The sequence below is a fragment of the Ostrea edulis genome, chromosome 3, assembly GCF_947568905.1.
Source record: "Ostrea edulis chromosome 3, xbOstEdul1.1, whole genome shotgun sequence".
Taxonomy (NCBI): Eukaryota; Metazoa; Mollusca; class Bivalvia; order Ostreida; family Ostreidae; genus Ostrea; species Ostrea edulis.
Genome location: NC_079166.1, coordinates 29,782,367 through 29,806,910, shown reverse-complemented (window position 1 = coordinate 29,806,910; position 24,544 = coordinate 29,782,367). Strand labels below are relative to the sequence as shown.

Genomic DNA, 24,544 nt, shown 5'->3' with positions numbered 1-24,544 from the left:
TCATGGGGCTTATGTCATAGATGAAGATCCCTTCTAGCTGCAATAATGAGACCCTTTCCAATATGTTACCTCAACTACTGGCGTCGGTGGCATAGTTGTAAACATTTCACATTTTCATCTTCTCCAGAACCCTTGGCAAATTTCAACCAAACGTGGCATAAAATAGCATCCTTGGGTAAAACTGATTCAAGTTCATTAAAATGAAGGGGAAATAATCACAAAAATGCAAACATCTTTAAAATTCTTCTTCTCAAGAACCACTGGGCCATAAGAATGCATTTAAGTGAAAGTTCTCTGATAAAGAGTAGATTCCAATGTGTTCAGATCATGGACCCGAGGGTACATTATGTATGACGGGACCACATTAGGGGATCAAATTTTACATCTTGATGAACGTGTGTAGAAAAACCTCCAAAACTACTGGGCCAATTCTAATCAAGCACGATTTAAATCATCCTTAAGTGAAGGGGATTCAAGTTTGTTAAAATGAAGGACCATGCCCCCTTCAAAAGGGAGATATTTACAAAAATGCAAAAATAGAGTGGGGTCATTTAAAAATCTTCCTCTCAAAAACCACTGGGCCAGGAAATCTGAAATTTACATAAAAGCTTCAGGGACTGACATATACTAGAGATTCAAGTTTGTAAAATTGCTGACCCCTGGGGTATGTTTGGGCTACAATAAGGGATCAGATTTTTGCATGCGAATGAATAGGGAACTGAACTTGTCACAAAACATCTTTTACATGAATTTTGTTACTATAAAAGGTCATTACCGTCTACAAAGACAAATGGTAATTGGTGAATTTGTAGTCAAGATTAATGATTAAGTTTTGTAATTAATGAATTTTAGATATTACCATTGGAATTCAATTCTGAACCAAGCTGCTTGTATGATCATAAATTTCCTCAAGCTTGTTTATTGCTAGGAACTACTGCACAGTTGATGGATGTGGCCGATGGGCCTCTGCATTTTGTTTTGACGATTCCGGGAGAATGCTGGCAATTCCATAGGATCTTCGTAAAAAAAAGTCTGAGAGATATTCATTATATATTGCAACTAGATCCCTACCAGCTCAAAGGTCATAAGCGTTGAACGTGCTGCAGGCCTAAATTTCGCGGCCTTTCACCAGCAATGGTGACGTCTCCCTATGAGTGAAGAATTATTGAGCGACACATGAAACCACAATTTCGTCCAGGGATGTGACATGTTGTATAGAAAGCTTCTTTCAGTAATGAATTATTTTTCATCATATATTTGCAGGGAAGTTCGAGGAAACTGCAGAGGAAACAAAGAAGTTGCATGGTATGGCATAAACTTATATTTGATATGTTTGTATGGAGATAGATGGTACAGTAAATACATTGTACTAATATGTCTGTATGTTGATAAAATGGACATGGATATTGAACTTAGAAATTAAAAACATTTGTAGGAAAATGTATTCATCACCGTATATACAGTTTACCCAGATGAATTAAAACTCAGGCTGATTATTTCAAAATATCTAAAGTTAGAAATACAAAACTTGATGTTGGTAGTACATTTTGGAAAATGTATTTTTGATTCTGATATGATAAAACATATGCAAAATTAACTACATTAGTTAATCCTGTGTTTATTTAGTTTGTAACCATATCGTTCACAAAATGACATTGATATTATATTCTAAGTGCTTGTGCTACATTGAAGTGAAGAAGGGAATTGTGTTTAAATCGCATGTGTTTTACGTATGTACAATATTAGTACACAAGGTCATTGTCTATGTTATATATAGCAGCATAATTCTAAAAACTATTTCAATGTTGTAATTGGGGCATTTGTTTTGCTGACATGTTGAAGACAAGATCAGACAGCATTATAGAAATAGAAACATTTCTTAATTATAAAAAAAAAATGTTTAGGGACAAGTATGACTGTGTTACCTCTGAAAAGTGATATTTTTTGCTGACATGTTGAAGACAAGATCAGACAGCATTATAGAAATAGAAATATTTTTTAATTCTAAAAAAAATATTTAGGGACAAGTATTACTGTGTTACCTCTGAAAAGTGATAAAGAACCACACAAAGCAGATATATAACAACTTTATTGACGTGGGCTACAAATGTTGAAAGGCTAAAAACAAATACATGTATGAGGAATTTACAGTGTGACCAACATGTAATACATTGGAGAAGGATTACAAGTTTAATGAGAATAAGGATTAATCTGAAGAGTAAGTCAACTCAGGGTTTTACTTTTTCTGTTTTCATACACTGGTTCACTGACCACGATGAGGGTCAATGTTGAATATTTCAATATCACTTTTATTGTTTACTTACACTGGTTCACTGACCAAATGATTAAGCAGCACTTTTAAATAACTCATTTCAATGTGTGTGGAATTGGTTGGTTGACTGTTTTTGTTAAATAGTCGATTTCAATATGTGTAGAGTTGGTTTATTGCTCATATTACGTCCCATTAATATTTTTCACTCATATTTAGACATCACCAGCTGTATGTTAAGTACCACATATTTAGACCTATACTAGTTCTGGACCGTAATTATACTGTAGCCATCGTCGGAAACCCACGTTCGGTCGCACTTCTTTTACCTCCTGTGTGACACAACTTCAACGCCATTTTTTTTCCCTGGAAGGTGTGACGGCTCAGCTTCTGTATGTGTTTTGTCGCTTTACCATTCCTTATTGCGATATTCAACCAATAAAAAAGCCCCCCTTTTCCAGTGTTCGGGAGTATAGAAGAACATGGCTTTCAAATGGAAGAGTTTGACAAGTTCCTAAGCATTCAGCGATATCTTCTCTGTCAGTTTGTTTTGAAATTAATTTTATACAAAATATAAATACTCCTAACAACTTATCTCTTTCCTCTTTCTTCTGGTCCACGTTCGTGACCATTGACTCATTGAATTTGCATATCCGATTTTATTTATTCGTACAAAGACTGCATGCAAACGACACTTCGATAAGGTGAAAGTTGAGATACTCTAGATAATAGCTTTACTGTTCAAGTGACGTTTTTGACAATAAAACCTGTAACCCCAATCTTTGATAGTGGCACAACAAAACCTACTCTTTCTTGAGCGCCTCCATTACTGCTGACGCTTAAAGTTCTCGGTATACTTACAGTGATTCCGGTTTGTCCTCAATAAATCATTAAAGGTCATGAATTTTAACGAGTTAAGTGAAAATATCGCCGTTGTGTCCCACAGGAGGTAAAGACGTGCGACCGATTATGGGTTTCCAACGATGCGTAGCAGTGTGAGTTCTTTAATGTGTCAACGCCTGCCACAACTCGGGACCTCCATGTTTAAGGTCATATCTGAAAGACTCGACATTTTCACTTCTAAATGTTGAATGTTAAAGGACACAACGCATGTTTCTAAACTTTTTTCATTTTTTCAGCAAAAATAACTCTTTTTATGCCTAAATATGTTTTAAATGAAATACTTTGCGTAGTTTTTGAGTTTGAAAGCGATGAAATTCAAATCTTGCAATATGCATATTTTCTTTCGCTAGTTTACGCGCCATTATGTGTGACGTCATATGCGCCCTCGGGTTTGAAAACATCTATTAGCCATTTCTTAAACAGATTAGATTTAATCGACAAAAAACCAATTATCTCGTTAACGGCTGGTAAATAATAATGCATTAAAATGTGTTGTGACGTGCTCGGGTGTACTAGTTGTCGGTAGAAAGGATTTAGACTGAGTATTTTTCTATTTTTCGAAGGAAGGTACGAGAATAAAGACGTGATAATTTTTTTCTTGGAGCAAGAACTTTACCTTAAAAAACACACCCAGTCACCTGTTCAAACACCGCTTGGACAGAGACCCTGATAAACTGCGAGAAAATGGATATATGGAAGCTATAAGCACTGGTAGGCCTATAGCATACATTCTGTTTTGCTCTTCAAATTCAATACAGTGAATACACACTCGGATCAACTGACCTTCACCTTGTAACAACATATATCGACGATACAATTTAACTTCACCAGGGTGAAGCTAGCAGCCACTAACCAGCAGCCAATAAGCACGTAGAAGCTAGCAGCCATTAAGGAAAATCATCAAAGGACTGAGAGTACTCATAGAAAAATATTTAATTTGAAACCTATTCTAAAGAAAATTTTTAATTTAATTAATGTTTTGAATTAATAAATGTCAATCGCAACACTCATGGGCAACTTAGCTCACATGAGAGATTGTACATCAATGGTGAAATGAATTTATATCAGTAATTTGTAATGAAAGGATGAAAGGAAATAAAATTGACCACACATTTCATTTTCTGATCTTTTTGAACAATTAATTTCTCAGCTTACATGCACGAAAGTATGTGCACATTGATAATTTAGCTACCAGAATATTACAATCTTAGTCATTAAGTACCTATGAATAGATTGATATGATAGGGAAAACTATATGATGTGGGGTGCTTTATTATCTCAAGACTGATCCTATTTTCATGTGCCAATCCATTTGAAATCATATTGCATTCAAAAATCTTTTCTGTAAATTAGCTCACCTGAAGAGTGATAACCATTGCTTTGTAACAAAAGAAATCAACAAAGGAAATCTTTTGAGCAAGTGGTGTAAGAAAGCAGGATTAAATAATGAAACAAACACTTTCTCTGTGATATCTGGTGAATAATGCCTCCATCCTGTGACTGCTATCAAATATTGTGCATTAGCTCACCTGATTTTGACATTGCGCATAACCTACTGAAAAAAGTATAGCACGAGTTTTATTTCTGCTCTAGGAGGGGTGACAAGGACAATGTATCCATTGATTGAGGTTGAGAGTACTAAGGGGTACTCGATGCGATATAAAGAAGAGCTCTGAGATACGCGAAAGTATTGTTTAGCTCACCTGAACTTTGACATTTTTCGTATCTCGTAGAGAATAAAGGGGTTTTATGACTGTTCTTCCAGCATTAATCTTTGAAGACAAGGCGGAAGGAACATCAAGGCAATGTAAAGGACCCCTAGGACTATGATTTACCGCTTTCAGTTTGGAGCTGTAGTGGTACACCTCGGTGGCTCCCGGGGTTGGGGACAGATTTCAAGTCCCTATTTCTACTAATTGATGGGAGACAGGGACAATGTATCCATCGATTGAGGTAGAGAGTACTACGGGGTACTCGATGCCATGAAAAGAAGCGCTCTGGGAAACCCGGAAGTATTGGTTACCTCACCTGAACTTTGACATTTTCCGTTTCTCGTAATGAAAGAGGGGATTTTATGACTGTTCTTCCAGCATTAATCTTTGAAGACAAGGCGGAAGGAACATCAAGGCAAGGTAGAGGACCCCTAGAACTATCATTTACCGCTTTCAGTTTGGGGCTGTAGTGGTACCACTCGGTGGCTCCCGGGGGACGGGACATATTTCGAGTCCCCATTTCTACTCTAGGAGGGGATACAAGGACAATGCATCCATTGCTTGAAGTAGAGGGTACTAAGGGGTACTCAATGCCATGTAAAGAAGAGATCTGGGATACCCAGAAGTATTGTTTAACTCACTTAAAGAAGAGGTTTGTGATACCGGAAAGTATTGTTTAGGTCGTCTGAATTTTTCATACATATATCTCATGTATAGAGACTACTTGGTATAATGCATTTCGTCTTTCCATCGTAAAGATTCTCCATTTCTAGACTTATCAATCCACGCATTCTGTTTGAAGCCGTAGAGGTACCACGTGGTGGCCCTAGTGGGTCGTGACAGATTGATGGTCTTTACTTCTAGTCTTTCATATACTCAGGAAGGGTCAAAGAGAAATGAGGTGATGGGTCGTTGAGGAACAAGCAAATTATTAATAAAAATGCAATGATTTCCTTAGAAAATTGTGCGTAGTACAAAGTATCCCTAGTATTGTGAACGAACATTGGTAGGTACTATGGAGAATTGATATAGATTTAGCTAACGACCGCCATTTAAATGAGCTGGCGACCGCCATTTAAATTAAGTGGTAACTGCCAATCATTATCTGGTGGCGCAACTTAAGTTAAGTGGCGGAAGCCACTTCTTGTATGGCAACCGCTACTTATTATCTGGCGGTAGCTACTTAAGCTGAATGGCGTCCACCACATAATTCACCTGTTGTCTAACTGCCGGCTGTCACTTAATTCAGTTGTTGGCCGCGAATTGAGGGACTATTGACAATGTGTCCTCTTTTTTCAGTTTTCTAAAGTGTTTCCACTTAAATTTGGGAAAGGGTAATTGCATGGGGTTCCAAGTAACAGGTAAAAAAAAAAGCCATGTTCTTAAGATAGGGGTAAACTCGGGTATCATTCTTTTGCAAACATGATAGAAAGAAATATCACTGGGACTTTAAGATTAGAACAATTTTATAAGTCACGATCGTAGTCAAATTGAACGTTAGAAACGAAAAAATCATAACACACCGAATGCAGTATCTATGGGATATTCCTTCTCTACAAAATATCTATGTAGTTTATTAACCACGTGAAAAGTAGAAGAAAATTTTGTAAGTTTCCTCCTCGTGACAATTGTAATTTCCCCGTCCTGTGACCAGTAAACAGTTTTCGGAATTTGAGATTGCAAGCGTGAATAATGGGTTGAGGTAAAAAGCATGGTTGAAATATAAAGAGCTTGTTATTCATTGCAGAAATATTTGACTGCAACTTGATATCACAAAGGAATTTTTAAGTGTGACAGTGCAGGTTTTCCCGATGTAATGATCAGGGTCCAGTTTCAAAAATGAAATATTTGATGACAAAAATCTTTAGACAAAATTAGTCATAAGATCCCTTCATACCTGTACCAGTGGTAGAAGTACTTCTACCAACTGGTAGATTTACACACAAAAAAAAATAAAGATACAAAATAATTGAACTTTTAATTAGGAAATACAATATTGTATTTCCTAACTTTAAATTGAATTATAAAGTTATTTCCTTATTGAACTCGCGTTCGTAGCATCTTGAGTGCGTACGTCAGTAGGCTATAACGCCGTGCTCCCACTTCGTACTTCCTAAAGACGTGCATATCACAATTCAAAAATAGTAATAAGATTGCTTTATCAAAATAAAATAATGTGATTACCACTTTAAATTTGAATATTTTTATTGATTTGTGTGTGTGTTGTCTTTTTCTTTCTTTCCGAAATGCACGCGTGACTATAGCTTGGCATAGGGCCTAGTTGTCAACCATTTAACGTATCATAATTTGTCTAATCCAAAAATAAATAATGATTGCACTGTTTATTTTAGAAAAACAGCGCCAATTACAGATGTATAAAGGAATAACATCCCCAAACAGTTTGTAGACAGCGACCCATATAAACATTATTTACTCACAATATTGCCGATTTCATACACACTTTTCTCGCTATAGTTGGGTATTTACATCGGTATATGTGTGCACTGGTGGCGAACACATAAAAAAACTCGGACAATTTGTCAACATCGATTTAAATGTTGCCCATGGTAAATAAATTAGGTCCCTAAAAGTTGAGTTTTTAATAATATCTCGCAGTACTTTCACAATCCGAAGGGCGCATATGACGTCACTGTACCACGTGACTACCTACCTAATTAACTTGACTTTTTGAAATCAGGGCTTATATTTAAGTCTGTATTGTGGTTAATTATCGCAAAATTTCAGCGAACGAACTATTAGAATTAATTACTATAAGCATAAAGAAGACAAAATGCATGTAATATTGTATACTTTGAAAACATGAGATGTGTCCTTTAAGCGACATAATTATGTGTGGAGTAATCTATAGGCTGATAAATTCATATGAACATACGTCTACAACTGTAAAGGAGAAACTTCAAACTTACTGTGCGACTACATATGCCAGAAGTGGTGTTAATCAAATGTGGATTCTAAAAAATTCTAAAACACTTTTAGTAAACTTGAAATCGCAAAACTTTTCTCAAATCAATAACATCAAAACCTATGACTCTCCAACTCTATACACGATCATTTCTCACGATAAATTAAAGACTAGACTTTTTGACATCATAGACAGTTGCTTCTTCAACAAAAATGGAAAAAGGAAATATCCATATCTAGTGATCAGTCATCCAAAAACTCTAACGTTGAAATAAAAAATATGCTAGAGTTCTCATTGACAATATCTTCGTGGTCTTTGGTGATCGGGTCTTGCAACAGTCTGTTGGAATTCCCATGGGCACGAATTGTGCTCCTTTGTTAGTTCACATGTTTCTATATTCATATGAAGCAGAATTTATTAAAAAACTTCTACATTGTGGCCTTCAATTCGACATGTAGATATGCGACTACGTTTTGTCTATTAACAATAATAACTTGCATATGTCGATTCAATTTATCTCTGTGAACTCGAAATAAAAGACACCACAGAGTCGTCCACATCTGCTTCATACTTAGATATTTTATTGAAAGTATACATTAACGGCAAACTGACCACTCAACTGTATGACAAACGGGATGATTTTAGCTTCTCCATCGTCAATTTCCCATATTTATGTAGCAATACATGTATTGCATTATCACTTGCATATGGTGTTTATATTTCTCAACTGAATCGATATGCAAGAGCTTGTTCTGCAAATAGTTAGTTTTTAAATCGAGGCAAGCTGCTGACAAACAAGTTGATGTTACAAGGGTTTCAACAGTCTCGATTGAAATCAGCATTTCGCAAATTCTATGGTCGTTATAATGATCTAGTTCCTCAATACAACATATCATTGGGTCAAATGCTGTCTGACGTGTTTAATGCCGATTGTTAGGCCGTTTTGGCACACTGATTTTGACTAAGGATAACTCCGTGTACCTGATCAGGATATAGGGCTCACGGCGGGTGTGACCTGTCGACAGGGGATGCTTACCCGTCTTAGGCACCTGATCCCACCTCTGGTGTGTCCAGGGGTCCGTGTTTGCCCGACTTATCTATTTTGTATTGCTTATAGAAGTTATGAGATTTATCACTGTTTGTTATCTTCACCTTCCATGTACAAGAGTGAGGAATTGATATAAGTGCACTTGTCTTCCAATCTCAAAAATTCCAATCGTATGTACTTAATCATGTTTTGTTTCTTTGAAATAAATGCAGTTTAGAATTACATGTAATTGGTTGGTGAAGAACGTTTTGAGGTGTTAGATACTGTGTGGATAAAATCAAGCTTTATACAATATCTTTTTAGTTCACCTGAGCCTTCAGCTCAAGTCAGCTTTTCTGAGCAAAATTTGTCTGTTAAATTGTCTGTCATCAGCGTCGGTGTAAACTTTTCACATTTCCATCTTCTTTACCAGAACCACTGTTAATTTCATCCAAACTTGGTGCAAAGCATCCTTGGGTGCAGGGCTTTTAAATTTGTTCAAATGAGAGGACCATGCTCCCTTCAACGGGGAGACCATCACAAAAATGCGAAAATAGGGTGGGGTAATTTAAGAATTTTCTTCTCCAGAATCACTGGGCCAGAGGAGCTGAAATTTACATGACAGCTTCCTGACATGCAAATTAAAGTTTGTTAAATTTATGGCCCCCAGGGATAAGTTGGGGCGACAATAGGGGATTGAAGTTTTACATGCGAATAAATAGGGAAAATCTATAAAAATCTTCTTCTCAAGAAACACTGAGCCAGAAAAGCTGAAATTTATATGAAAGCTTTCTGACATAGCGCAGATTCAAATTCATCAAACATGGGCCCCCGGGGATAGAATGGGGCCACATTAGAGGAAGATGAAAGTTTTACATGCAAATATATCTAGCGAAAATCATTGAAAATCTTCTGAAGATTTACTGGGCCAGAAAAGTTTACATTGACATGAAAGCTTCCTGACATAGTACAGATTAAGTTTTTTTTTTTACAGTCATGCCCCCGAAGATAGGATGAGCTCAAAAATGGGGATCAAAGATTTACAGACTACTATAAAAAGAAAATCTTTAAAAATCTTCTTCTCAAGAACCATTGGGCTAAAGAAATTTACATGAAAGTTTCTTGGCATAGTGCAGATTCAAGTTTGTAAAACTCATGGTCCCTGGGGTATTTTACATGCAAATATATAGGAACATTTTTTAGATAGGGGACTTGGTGACTCAGGTGAGTGATGTGGCCCGTGGGCCTCTTATTAAGTAAAATGTTTTATTTCATTGTTTTAGGTAAAGTAGTGAAACTAACCGAGTCCCCCATCCCACCAAATGTGAGAGGTAAGTCAATAGAATAGCCAATCATTAGAAAGTACATTTAAGTCTTTAGTTAAGTTTAATTACATTTATACACAAATATCAACTCTGAACAAGCTTTCCAGATATTCAAAATAAGCAAGCACTGCTAGCATTCAAAATTGTCAAGCACTGCTAGCATTCAAAATTGGCAAGCATTGCTATCATTCGAAATTGGCAAGCATTGCTAGCATTTAAAATCAGCAAGCATTGCTAGTATTTAAAATCGGCAAGTACTGCCTTGCTGTAGTCCACCATGCCAGCAATCTTGCAAAATTGCTTCTGCAGCTACAATTATTAAGTAATCAATTAAATTCTGTACATCTTGGTTCTTTCTCTGACATGCATTGCAGTAGGTGAAATTTTCATAGCATTGATAATATTGCAAGTTTTGAATAATTATAGGATTTGACGCAGTATAGATTTCCAAATCTCGTACTGCTTAAATTTCTTCTAAAATGGACTCATTCACTGCTTGTTCAAATGAAGGGTAACACCCGGAGATAATGGCGAAATAGTGAAAATGAGTTGACGAGTTTTAAAAACCATTTCCAGAACCACTGGCCCTATTTCAACCAAACTTAGCAAAACGCATCTATGGATGAAGGGAATTCAAGTGTGTTCACGTGAAGGGCGACAAGGGGAGATAATAGCAAAATAGTGAAAATGAATGTGAATTTTAAAAAATTTCTTCACTAGAGCCAATAGGCCAATTTCAACCAAACTTGGCAAAAAGCAGAGCTTTTAAAGGGAGGATAATCACAAAATAGGGTGGAGTCATTTAAAAATCTTCCTCCCAGGAACCACTCAGCGAGAAAAGTTAAAATTCACCTGAAAGCTTCCTGACATAGTGCAGATTCATGTTGTTCAAATCAAGACTCCCGGGAGTAGACTGGGGTCACAATAGGGGATCAAATTTTTGCATGTGAATATATAGGTAAAATCTTTGAAAATCTTCACAAGAACCACTGGGCCGAGAAAATACAAATTTACATAAAAGATTTCTGACGTAGTGCTAATTCAAGTTTGTTAAAATCATGGCTGCCAGGGGTAGGATGGGCCACAATAGGGGATCGAAGTTTTACATACCAATGTATAGAGAAAATCTTTAGAAATCTTCTCAAGAAGCATTGGGCCAGAGAAGTTTACATTTACATGAAAGCTTCATGCAGATTCAAGTTTGTTGACATCACATACCCCGGGGTAGGGTGGTGCCACAATAGGGGAGCAAAGTATTACATACAAATACAAAGGGAAAATCTTTAAAATCTTCTAAAGATCAACTGGGCCAGAAAAGTTTACATTTACCTGAAAGCTTCCTGACATAGTGCAGATTCAACTTTGTAAAAGGCATGACCCTTGGGGTAGATTTGGGCTACAATAGGGATCAAAGTTTTACATGCGAATATATAGGTAAAATCTTTAAATATGGGCCAGGGTAACTCAGGTGAGCAATGTGGCCCACGGGTCTCTTATTGTCCTCCAATACTGGTACTTATAATTAATAGTACAATGCTAAATTAATTCATAACGATTGACTCAGTTTTCAACAAGAAGAAAGAAACGAAGCAAAGAAATTAGAAGTGTATACATCCATTGTATGTCTTCTTAGAACTGACTTCCAGATGTTCAACATTCCCTTTAATCTCGATGTTTGAAATCATATTTTTTTGAAATTGCGTAAGAAAAAGAAATCGGCATTAAAAACAATGTAACTTAAGCATATACTGATATTGTTTTATAGTGGCTGGCGGGTAGATTTTCATGTTCTGTATCATTTTCTGTCAGAAAACATTTAGATCACTTTGAATAGACTCGGGCACATAATTGTGTGAAATACGGACGCCAGTAAAGAAAATGTAAACCACAATAAAGTAGAAGTACATTATCGTGAAATACATATTAAGATCAGCAAATTTTGTTAACATTCAAAATCAGAAAGCATTGCTGTCATTAAATATTGGCAGCTTTCAACGTTTTTCTGTACTGTATACGTATGTTATGTGAGCATTGCTGTCTTGCCCCCGCCCAACTATTTAATGCTCAGGGTACATAATGTTGCTTAATATGTCTATATAACCATCGTTCAATCATATTTACCGTGCACTTTCCTCACACTGCTTGCCGATATTGAGGTAGTCCGTTGTTTGTCGATGAACTACCGATCACATTAAAAGCCGGACCTGCTTCCGTTCATTTAACCTTCATAAACTATCAATACCATTTTGACATTTGAACTACATAGTTTTGAAATAAACGTATACTGTACGTAGTATATGAATATACATATACCCATACTGAATGTGTCACATCGGGGTGTTGTTTACATTAAAGTAATTCACTTTTACACATCAAGCGTATTATAAAATGAAACATCATTTATTCAGCTGTTTCGTTAATTTGTAATTTCAGAGCAATACGATATTGAGGTTCAGAGATGGAGAGAGGAAGACAAGCTTTACTACGAAACCCACAACTTCCCCTCAGTGATGCAGAAAGTGAGAAACCAACCATACGTAACATTTGTCGGTGTACCTGGGTCTGGGAAGTCTGCCACGGCTCACCACATCGCCCTCAAGCTCCAGGAGGAAGGTTATGAAGTTGTACCAGCCAAAGACATCAGGAAGTTGGAGGACTATGGTGACCCCAGGAATCCGCAGGTTTTTGTTATTGATGATGTGGTGGGTGTCTTTGGCCTCCAAAAAACTAATTTAGATGTGTTAACTAATTATGAAAAGAAAATAACACAGCCTTTAATGGATAAGTCTCGAACTTTGATGACATGTAGAGAGGCTGTGTACAATGAGACACTACCTTACAAAGCATTCGTTACTAAAGATGAGAATGTGATTAAGTTACACAGTTCTGACAATGCATTAGATGACGAAGACAAAAAACAGATTCTCAAGAAATATGGTTTAAAGGAAGATCTAATATCGCCTGAATTGCTGACATCAACATCTCACATGTTTCCCCTTCTCTGTAAATTATTTTCAAAGGAAACAAAATTCAAAGCTCTTGGTCCAACGTTTTTCCTGAATCCAGTCCAATGTATCAGTGATGAACTTGATAATATGCAAAGACATAACAAACTGAATTATGCAACACTTGTTTTGTGTATGCTAAATGAAAATAGCATCTCTAAAGACATTTTAAAAGATAGAAAAAATGAACATTTCATGAAGATGAAATGTGATACTTTGGAAAATTGTGAATTAGAAAACCAAACTGATGCATTCAAGTTTGTGAAAGCCTTGTCAGCAATGGAGGGGACATACACAAAACAGTGTGGTGCACAATACACATTGATGCATGACTCCATGTTTGAAATATGTGCTTATCAGTATGGCAAACAGTTTCCTGACCAAATGTTGTTGTATATGAGTAGTAGTTATATTGCTAATTATGTCAAGCCACAGACAAGTGAACCAGGTATTGTTAACAAAATGAAAGAGAAAAAGAGTGTTTCTCAATCTAGTAAGGGGGGTGAGAGTAGCAATAATTGTGAAGGAAAAGAGAAGGAGAGCGATGATAAAATCAATGAGAGAGGGGAATCGTTTGATCTGTGTATAAGGTTACGTGAGGATCAGTATCCACTGTTAGCAGAGAGATTGTACAGAGACATACAGAACATGGAGCTGTATGATGTTTTCGGGAATCAGGTTTTAAAACACCCTCAGGTGTGTTGGGCATTTATTGGTGTGTTAAAAACAAAGTCATACACAGATTTAAAATCCTTATTTCTGTCCAGTCAGGGAAAGGTAGATAAGATAGTGAGTAAACGAGGGTGTATGGAGAAGGAGAGTAGGGATAGGGGGGAGTGGAATATGTACATGTATACATGTAGGAGACAAGTAGTGCTGTTGGATCAGAGGCGGAAACCAGTTAATGAGGGGAAAACATATTGGAATGAATACACTTGCAATGTGAGAGTGATCAGCTGGGTGATTTTGTATGGACATAATCAGATAATAGAGTACATAGTTCAACAGACTGGACTACACAATGAAATATGTGAATTATTTGAGATAACAGGAAATTCTTCACATCAGTCTAAATCTGGGATAGATACATGTATCAAACAGGAAAATCAAAACAATAGGTTAAAAGAAAAGTGTAGATTACTTGTGTTGAGTTGTTATAGTGGTGATGTACAGTCAGTCAGACTTCTACTTCCTATCTGTAAGAAATCAATCAATGGGATAAATCTTATCAGTAAAGATATGGTCGGGTTTCTTTCTTCACCTCTTAGTGCTGCATGTTATTCAGGGCAAGTGAGTGTGGTGGAGAAGCTGGTGAAGGCGGGAGCTGATGTCAATCTACAGAATAGATGGGGGGATACATCACTGACAGCTGCATGTGAAGAAGGACATGTGAGTGTGGTGAAGGAGCTGGTGAAGGCGGGGGCTGGTGTCAATCTACAGAATAGATTGGGGGATACACCACTGAGAGCTACATGTGAAAAAGGACATGTGAGTGTGGTGGAGGAGCTGGTGAAGGCGGGGGCTGGTGTCAATCTACAGAATATATGGGGGGGTACATCACTGATAACTGCATGTGAAGGAGGACATGTGAGTGTGGTGGAGGAGCTGGTGAAGGCGGGGGCTGATGTCAATCTACAGAATAGACAGGGGGATACATCACTGATAGCTGCATGTGAAGGAGGACATGTGAGTGTGGTGGAGGAGCTGGTGAAGGCGGGGGCTGATGTCAATCTACATAATAGACGGGGGGATACATCACTGACAGCTGCATGTGAAGGAGGACATGTGAGTGTGGTGGAGGAGCTGGTGAAGGCGGGGGCTGATGTCAATCTACAGAGTAGATGGGGGGATACACCACTGATAGCTGCATGTGAAAGAGGAGATGTGAGTGTGGTGGAGGAGCTGGTGAAAGCGGGGGCTGATGTCAATTTACAGAATAGATGGGGGGATACATCACTGATAGCTGTATGTGAAAGAGGAGATGTGAGTGTGGTGGAGAAGCTGGTGAAGGCGGGGGCTGATGTCAATTTACAGAATAGATGGGGGGATACACCACTGATAGCTGTATGTAAAGGAGGACATGTGAGTGTGGTGGAGAAGCTGGCGAAGGCGGGGGCTGATGTCAATTTACAGAATAGATGGGGGGATACACCACTGACAGCTGCATGTGAAAGAGGAGATGTGAGTGTGGTGGAGGAGCTGGTGAAAGCGGGGGCTGATGTCAATTTACAGAATAGATGGGGGGATACACCACTGACAGCTGCATGTGAAACAGTACATGTGAGTGTGGTGGAGGAGCTGGTGAAATCGGGGGCTGATGTCAATCTACAGAATAGATGGGGGGATACTCCACTGACAGCTGCATGGAGTGAAGAACATATGGTGATAGAGGTGCTGGAGAATGCGGAGCTTGATCTCAAACTACAGAAAACTCCCGAGCATACACCACTGACAGCTGCATGTAAAGAAAAACGGGTGAGTGTGGTGGAGGAGCTGAAGAAGGCGGGAGCTGTTGTCAATCGAGAGAATAGATGGGAGTATACACCACTGAAAGCTGCATGTGAAGGAGGACATGTGAGTGTGGTGGAGGAGCTGGTGAAGGCGGGGGCTGATGTCAATCTGTAGAATAGATGGGGGAATACACCACTGATAGCTGTATGTAAAGGAGGACATGTGAGTGTGGTGGAGGAGCTGGTGAAGGCGGGGGCTGATCTATATGTAGAGGATGTTAAACGGGAATACACCACTGACAGCTGCAAGTAGGGCAGGATATGTGAGTGTGATACATGAGCTGGTGAATGTGGGGGCTAATGTCAATCTACAGGATAATTCCGAGAATACACCACTCACAGCAGCACGTAAGGCAGGACGTATGCTTGTGATACAGGAGCTGGTGAAGATGGGGGCTGTTGTCAATCTACAGTATAATCCAAGGAATACACCACTCACTGCTGCAAGTAAGGCGGGACATGTGAGTGTGGTGGAGGAGCTGTTGAAGGTGGGTGTTGATGTCAATCTACAGGATAATCCCGGGAATACACCACTCACAGCTGCAAGTAAGGCAGAACATGTGAGTGTGTTGGAAGTGCTGGTGAAGGTGGGTGCTGATGTGAATCTACAGGATAATCCCGGGAATACACCACTCACAGCTGCAAGTAAGGCAGGACATGTGAGTGTGGTGGAGGAGCTGGTGAAGGCAGGTGCTGATATCAATCTACAAGATGAATATGGGAATACACCACTAACAGCTGCAAGTAAAGGAGGACGTGATTGTGGTGGACAAGCTGGTGAAGGTGGGGACTGATGTCAATCTACAGGATAATGACGGGAATAGTCCTCTGAAAGCTGCAAGTAAGGCAGGACATGTGAGTGTGGTGGAGGAGCTGGTGAAGGCGGGAGCTGATATCAATCTACAGAATTATGACGGAGATACACCACTGACAGCTGCATGTGAGTTAGGGCATGTGAGTGTGGTAGTAGAGCTTGTGAAGGCAGAGGCTGATGTCAATCTACTGGATAATGTAAGGTATACACCACTGATAGCTGCATGTGAGGGAGGACATGTGAGTGTGATGGGGGAGCTGGTGAAGGCGGGGTCTGATAACAATCTACAGGATAATGACGGGAACACACCACTGACAGTTTCATGCGAGGGAGGACATCCTAGTGTGGTGGAGGAGCTGGTAAAGGCGGGGGCTGATATCAATCTACAGGATAATGACGGGAATACACCACTGACAGTTGCATGCGAGGGAGGACATCTGAGTGTGGTGAAGGAGCTGGTGAAGGTGGGGCGAAGAAGAGCTCTGGAATATGTTCACAAATGAGGCAGTGTCAGTCAATAAATACCTCAACCCACCCTCACCCCCGAATTATCATTTAAGCATTTTCAAATTTGGATAAAAGCACAATTTATTATCTTGTCTCACTTGACAAACATTTTTGCTAGAAATTTTTTTGACACTCCCTCTTACTTTAAGAAAAACCTTGATGCTACAGTTCGATACACATTCATGCCCGAAAGTCAAACTGATTTGACATGTCTTTCTGATTATTTTACGCCTATATTGATGAAAGATATTGTCAATAAATGTATTTACTCCTTTTCCAAAATTTGAAACGTCTCAAATATAACGATAGAATTTTTCTCGTACATAATGTCTGTCCCACATATAATATACCTGTAGTTCAGTATAATAACCAATTCTAACCGCATCAAAAATATACAAATGTTGCACATTCTAAATTTAATTCATGATCACATTATTCGTTTTGTACTATAGTGAGCCCTTATATGTCCGCCTGCACTATATGTTCGCCTGCACTAAATGTCCGCTCAATGTTGAACCGAACTGTCACTATATGTTTGTTTAGACTGAAAATACACATGTATTCAAAACAAACATGTACAACATGCACTTCCCGAATTGTTTATATATGTATATATATATATATATATATATATAGAGAGAGAGAGAGAGAGAGAGAGAGAGAGAGAGAGAGAGAGAGAGAGAGAGAGAACGTTTTAGGGACTGTAACTGTTTGGTGTACATCAGACATTCTGCAATTAAAAGAGACAGTAGAGATGATGTGGTGGTGACCGACAGATCAATGTGGTGTATGAATATAAAGGATGAATGGAGACTGTGATGTACTAAGACATCTGTTGTGTGTTCATCTAGATGTAAAACAGTATATACGGTTGTATCATAAGTGCAATGATAGTAAGTCAGGTGTGAAATTTCTGATTAATGAGCGGTATTTTGATTATATAACGGAGAAGGTGATGATTCTGCGGGGGGGGGGGGGGGCATCAATGTCAGGACGAGGTATTGAGTATGACTGTGTTAGACAGGGAGGAATTGTTGTTTTTATATATACATTGTATATATATATATATTTTTATTATTTTTCAACATTCTGTACATAGGTCATGGTATATCTTCATAATATATACATTTAATATAGAATTACAGAAGTGTTTATTTCTTTTAGAGAGAGAAAGAAAGAAAGAAGGAGAGAGAGAGCTATGAAAATATTTGGTTCCATCTGTTCCAAAGGGCATCAACATTTTCAGTATCGCCATTTTTATAAGAAATGAATTTTTGTGTTTCATAGAATAACTTTAAAAATGATATTGCAGAGCGCAGACTCAAATTTTTCTCTGTACACCTTGCTGTATAAATATAATACTTTAACCAAAAGATGAGAATATTTTGTATACCCTTGTTTTTCTCAAGGATGCCTACTATAAAAGACTTTTTTGTAAAGATTAGTTGACAATTTGTTTTCTGTTCTAAGTAATGAGAAATGATTGAACACAATTACCTTCCCACATTATATGTTCTATTGTTTCCTCCTCATTGTGACAAAAGGTACACATTTTTGCGTTCACTTTTTTATTTTAAATAAAAAAGAGTTTGCTGCTAAAACTTTATTAAGTATTCTATATTGGAACCTTTGAAGTTTACAATTTTTTGTTATTATGAAAGGTATTTTGTGGATTATTTTCCATTCAGTATTACCCATTTCTAAGAGTTCACTCCATTTTGTTTTGTCTGTTGTCACAGAGGAAGTTTTGTTGAGAAGTTCATAAAAGCATTTGGACTTTTTACATTTCAGTACATTGTATATGTTCGACATAATGAATGAATTTGCCAACTTTTTCAAACTTTTTTTTGGGGGAGGAATTGTTTGTTCTAGAGAGGACTGCTGTGTAAGTACAGTGAAGATTGGCATGACAGAAAGTACAAAGCGACAGAGTACAAGAGAGTGATGTGTGATATAAACATATGTCAGAAGAGAATCTGTATAGTCCCTGATAGAATTGTAGAGATATGTTGTTACTGAGTACAAGAGAGTGCTGTGTGAGATAAATAAACATGTCAGTAGACACTCTGTATAGTCCCGGATAGATTGTAGAGAGGTGTTTTTACGGAGTACAAGAGAGTGATGTATGACATAAATAAACATGTCAGAAGACACTCTGTATAGTCCCTGATAGATTGTAGAGAGGTGTTTTTACGGAGTACAAGAGAGTGATGTATGGCATAAAGAAACATGTAAGAAGACACTCTGTATAGTCCCTGATAGAATTGTAGAGAGGTGTTACTTTGTCAGTATATATACTGAGTATAAAACCCAATGGGTTACTAATGTCTTTGTAGATACATGTGATGATGTTTAATGAATTCTCTCTCGTAAGTTTCCATTTGTCTGTGTATAATAAGAAAGTGTTTTAACATAATCAATAGTCGACGCTTTCTGAAATTATACAGTGTCGTTAGCAATAGCATGTTAATCTTATAAATTATACAGTGTCGTTAGCATAGTATGTTAAACCTTATAAATTATACAGTGTCGTTAGCAATAGTATGTTAATCTTATAAATTATACAGTGTCGTTAGCAATAGTATGTTAATCTTATAAATTATACAGTGTCGTTAGCAATAGTACGTTAAACCTTATAAATTGTCGACATTGTTGGTGAATAGTTGTATGTTTGACGTCACTCTGTATGACTCTCAGTCATTGATTATAATTATGTGTACGTGTGTGTATTGCTTATTATCAATGTTTATGTTTGTTATTCTTAGAATCAGTATCTAATACTTTTGTTACATGTCAAAATCAGGTATCTGACATGGAAGAAATAAAATACTCTACATGTGTACATATTTATTCAAGCTTTTTGTTCTCCCTGCATGGATTTCGTACCTCTTGAATTTTGATTTAAGGTCAATATCATCGGAACTCCTGTTCTGTAACATAATGTCCCCCATGAATCCCAGTCGGATGTTCCGCCTGTTGTGTGTGTGTGGGGGGGGGGGGGTCCAACAATTTGGAATTTGGTAGATGGGAGGTCACTCGCGGATTAAGGAGGGGGATAAGGTTTTTAGCTCACCTAAGCTGAAAGCTCACGGGAGCTATTCTGATCAGCTTTTCTCCGTCTGTCTGTCCGTAAACATTTTACATTGCGACTCCTTCTGCAGAACCATTCAGCCAATTTCAAGCAAACTTAGCCAAACGCATCTTTGGGTGGGGGAGGGGGGGGGTTTCAAGTTTGTTCAAATGAAGGGCCATTTCCCTTTCAAAGGGGAAATAATCATAAAAATAGGATGCGGTCATTTAAAATTTTTCTCAAAAATCACTGTGCCAGAAGAGATGAAATTTACACGAAAGCTTCCTGACATAGGACAAATTCAGGTTTGTTCAAATCATTGCATCCGGTGGTAGGAAGGGACCACAAGGGGGATCAAAGTTTTACATACAAATATATAGGAAAAATCTTTTTTTTAAAAACCTTCTCAAGAACCAATGAGCCAGAAAAAGCTGATATTTACATGAAAGCATCTGACATAGTGCAGATTCAAGTTTGTACACATCATGGCCCCCGGGGGTAGGATGATGCCACAGGGGAATAAAAGTTTAACATACAAAATATATAGGAAAAATCTTTAAAATCTTCTTCTCAAGAACCACTGAGCCAGAAAAGCTGATATTTACATGAAAGCTTTCTGACATAGTGTAGATTCAAGTTTGTTCAAATCTTGCCCCCCGGGGGTTGGATGCCCGGGGCAACAATAGGGGATCAAAATTTAACATACAAATATATAGGGAAAATCTTTAAAAATCTTCTTCTCAAGAACCACTGAATCAGAAAAGCTGATTTTTACATGAAAGCTTTCTGACATAGTGCAGATTCAAGTTTGTTCAAATCATGACCCCGGGTGTAAGATAGGGCCACTAGGGGGATCAAAGTTTTACATACAAATATATAGGGACAATCTTTAAAAATCCTCTTCTCAAGAAGCACTGAGACAGAAAAGCTGATATTTACATGAAAGCTTTCTGACAGTGTAGATTCAAGTTTGTTCAAAATTTGGCCCCCGGGGGAAGAATGGGGCCACAAAGGGTGATAAAGTTTTACACACAGATATAGGGAACATCTTTAAAAATCATCCTCTCAAGAACCATTTGGCCAAAGAAGTTGACATTTACATGAAAGCTTTCTGACATTGTGTAGATTCAAGTTTCCAAAAATTATGGCCTGCAGGGTACATGTAGGTTGGGGCCATAATAGGGACTAAGGTTTTACATGCAAATATATATGGAAAGTCTTCAGATATGGGCCAAGGTGACTCAGGTGAGCGATGTGGCCCATGGGCCTCTTGTTGAAATGGCACAGATTACCTTTGGTACCTCCCGTAAGGTAGGGGGCACCCCTCATGAACAGTTCCAATATGTTTACTCCTGTCCTTAATTCCAAAGTCCCTGTTGTCCGATGTATGTTTTCATAAGCTTATACATCAATTATGTTGAATTGATCTTAGTATCTGTGTTTTCCTGTTCACACAGCGTGTGACTATACATGTAGTACTTGCATTTTAAGGAAAGAGCATCTACGGTATTAGTCTAGTGGTCATTGTTAACCACACAACCGGTCACGATATTATTCCACTGGTCAGTGTTAACTACACAACCGGTCACGGTATTAGTCTAGTGGTCAGTGTTAACTACACAACCGGTCACGATATTATTCCACTGGTCAGTGTTAACTACACAACCGGTCACGGTATTAGTCTAGTGGTCAGTGTTTACTACACAACAGGTCACGGTATTAGTCTAGTGGTCAGTGTTAACTACACAACCGGTCACTGTATTATTCCACTGGTCAGTGTTAACTACACAACCGGTCACGGTATTAGTCTAGTGGTCAGTGTTAACTACACAACCGGTCACGATATTATTCCACTGGTCAGTGTTAACTACACAACCGGTCACGGTATTAGTCTAGTGGTCAGTGTTTACTACACAACAGGTCACGGTATTAGTCTAGTGGTCAGTGTTAACTACACAACCGGTCAGTGTATTATTCCACTGGTCAGTGTCAACTACACAACCGGTCACAGTATTAGTCTATTGGTCATTGTTAACTACACAACCGGTCACGATATTATTCCACTGGTCAGTGTTAACTACACAACCGGTCACGGTATTAGTCTAGTGGTCAGTGTTAACTACACTACCGGTCACGATATTATTCCACTGGTTAGTGTTAACTACACAACCGGTCACGGTATTAGTCTAGTGTTCAGTGTTTACTACACAACAGGTCACGGTATTAGTCTAGTGGTCAGTGTTAACTACACAACCGGTCACTATTATTCCACTGGTCAGTGTTAACTACACAACCGGTCACAGTATTAGTCTAGCGGTCAGTGTTAACTACACAACCGGTCACGATATTATTCCACTGGTCAGTGTTAACTGCACAACCGGTCACTGTATTAGTCTAGTGGTCAGTGTTTACTACACAACCAGTCACGGTATTAGTCTAGTGTCAGTGTTAACTACACAACCGGTCACGATATTATTCCACTGGTCAGTGTTAACTACACAACCGGTCACGGTATTACTCTAGTGGTCAGTGTTTACTACACAACCAGTCACGGTATTAGTCAAGTGGTCAGTGTTAACTACACAACCGGTCACGATATTATTTCACTGGTCAGTGTTAACTACACAACCGGTCACGGTATTAGTCTAGTGGTCAGAGTTTACTACACAACCAGTCACGGTATTAGTCAAGTGGTCAGTGTTAACTACACAACCGGTCACTGTATTAGTCTAGTGGTCAGTGTTTACTACACAACCAGTCACGGTATTAGTCAAGTGGTCAGTGTTAACTACACAACCGGTCACTGTATTAGTCTAGTGGTCAGTGTTTACTACACAACCAGTCACGGTATTAGTCTAGTGGTCAGTGTTTACTACACAACCAGTCACGGTATTAGTCAAGTGGTCAGTGTTAACTACACAACCGGTCACGGTATTAGTCTAGTGGTCAGTGTTAACTATACAACCGGTCACGGTATTAGTCAAGTGGTCAGTGTTAACTGCACAACCGGTCACGGTATTAGTCTAGTGGTCAGTGTTAACTATACAACCGGTCTCGGTATTAGTCAAGTGGTCAGTGTTAACTACACAACCGGTCACTGTATTAGTCTAGTTGTCAGTGTTTACTACACAACCAGTCACGGTATTAGTCTAGTGGTCAGTGTTAACTACACAACCGGTCACGATATTATTCCACTGGTCAGTGTTAACTACACAACCGGTCACGGTATTAGTCTAGTGGTCAGTGTTTACTACACAACCAGTCACGGTATTAGTCAAGTGGTCAATGTTAACTACACAGCAGGTCACGGTATTAGTCTAGTGACAGTGTTAACTACACAACCGGTCACGATATTATTCCACTGGTCAGTGTTGACTACACAATCGGTCACGGTATTAGTCTAGTTGTCAGTGTTTACTACACAACTGGTCATGATATTATTCCACTGGTCAGTGTTGACTACACAATCGGTCACGGTATTAGTCTAGTGGTCAGTGTTTACTACACAACTGATCAAAGTATTAGTGTAGTGATTAATGTTAACTACACAATCGGTCACGGTATTATTCTAGTGGTCAGTGTTAACTACACAACCAGTCATGATATTATTCTAGTGGTCAGTGTTTACTACACAACCTGTCATCTTATTAGTCTAATGGTCAGTGTTAACTACACAACAGGTCACGGTATTAATCTAGTGGTCAGTGTTAACTACACAACCGGTCACGGTATTATTCTAGTGGTCAGTGTTTATTACACCACTGGTCAGCGTATTAATGTAGTGATCAATGTTAAATATACAACCGGTCACGGTATTAGTCTAGTGATCAGTGTTAACTACACAACCGGTCATGGTATCATTCTAATGGTCAGTGTTCTCCAAACAACCAGTTACGGTATTAGTGTAGTTGTCAGTACAGAACCAGTCAAGATATTAATGTTGTGATCAATAACAACTCACTAACTTATGATACGTGTACAATATCAATATCCGATGCTATTTTTAATGCCGAGCTCAGATCCTACATGAGAATCTCATAACTCCTATAAGCAATACAAAATAGAGAGTTGGGGGAACACGAACCCCTGGGTATACCAGAGGTGGGATCCGATGCTATTTTCAATACCAAGCTGAATTCTTACACGAGAATGTAAATTGTTACGAAGCAACTGTTCAATCCAAAATCAGTATAACATACCCGATGCTTACTGAATTTGAATGTCAAACGTTGTGCTTACAAATGCTTAATACCACAAACTTACTAAAATCAAGTTTCCAGGGTGTTTGATTCTAGAACGTACAGGTAAGGTAAAACAGGTACTTCCTACGTATATGTAATCGACAAACCTCGCTCTTTCTAGAAAATTATATAGGTCAGAGGTGTCAATCAAATACATAATATGTATTACACATTAACCCGGACCCCACTGGATTCCATTATGTGAATTTTTAGTTTTCTGTAATCTTTTTGCTTAATA

The 24,544-nt window shown here is 38.3% G+C and overlaps 2 protein-coding genes across 2 annotated transcripts in view; both read left to right on the top strand.

Moving 5' to 3' along the window:
- LOC125675984 (uncharacterized) overlaps positions 1–17,620 on the top strand; it is a 41,742-nt gene extending 24,122 nt beyond the window's left edge. Inside the window, exons 4-6 of the mRNA XM_056160436.1 lie at positions 1,264–1,305; positions 10,118–10,165; positions 12,593–17,620. Of these exons, the coding sequence (XP_056016411.1) occupies positions 1,264–1,305; positions 10,118–10,165; positions 12,593–15,789 (3,287 nt within the window). The 3' untranslated portion in view covers positions 15,790–17,620. The remainder of the gene's footprint in view (positions 1–1,263; positions 1,306–10,117; positions 10,166–12,592) is intronic.
- On the top strand, positions 15,890–19,837 carry LOC130053523 (ankyrin repeat domain-containing protein 50-like). The gene is made up of 2 exons (XM_056160855.1): positions 15,890–16,364; positions 16,408–19,837. The coding sequence occupies exons 1-2, from the start codon at positions 15,890–15,892 to the stop codon at positions 16,989–16,991; spliced, it is 1,059 nt and encodes a 352-aa protein (XP_056016830.1). The 3' UTR covers positions 16,992–19,837.
- The last annotated feature ends 4,707 nt before the right edge of the window (positions 19,838–24,544 follow it).

Bases quoted from the DNA above. Each gene is read 5' to 3' on its own strand.
- LOC130053523 (XM_056160855.1), top strand. From the start codon at position 15,890: ATGTTAAACGGGAATACACCACTGACAGCTGCAAGTAGGGCAGGATAT. The intron at 16,365-16,407 runs GTGCTGATATCA...GAATACACCACT, and splicing joins GGAGGAGCTGGTGAAGGCAG to AACAGCTGCAAGTAAAGGAG.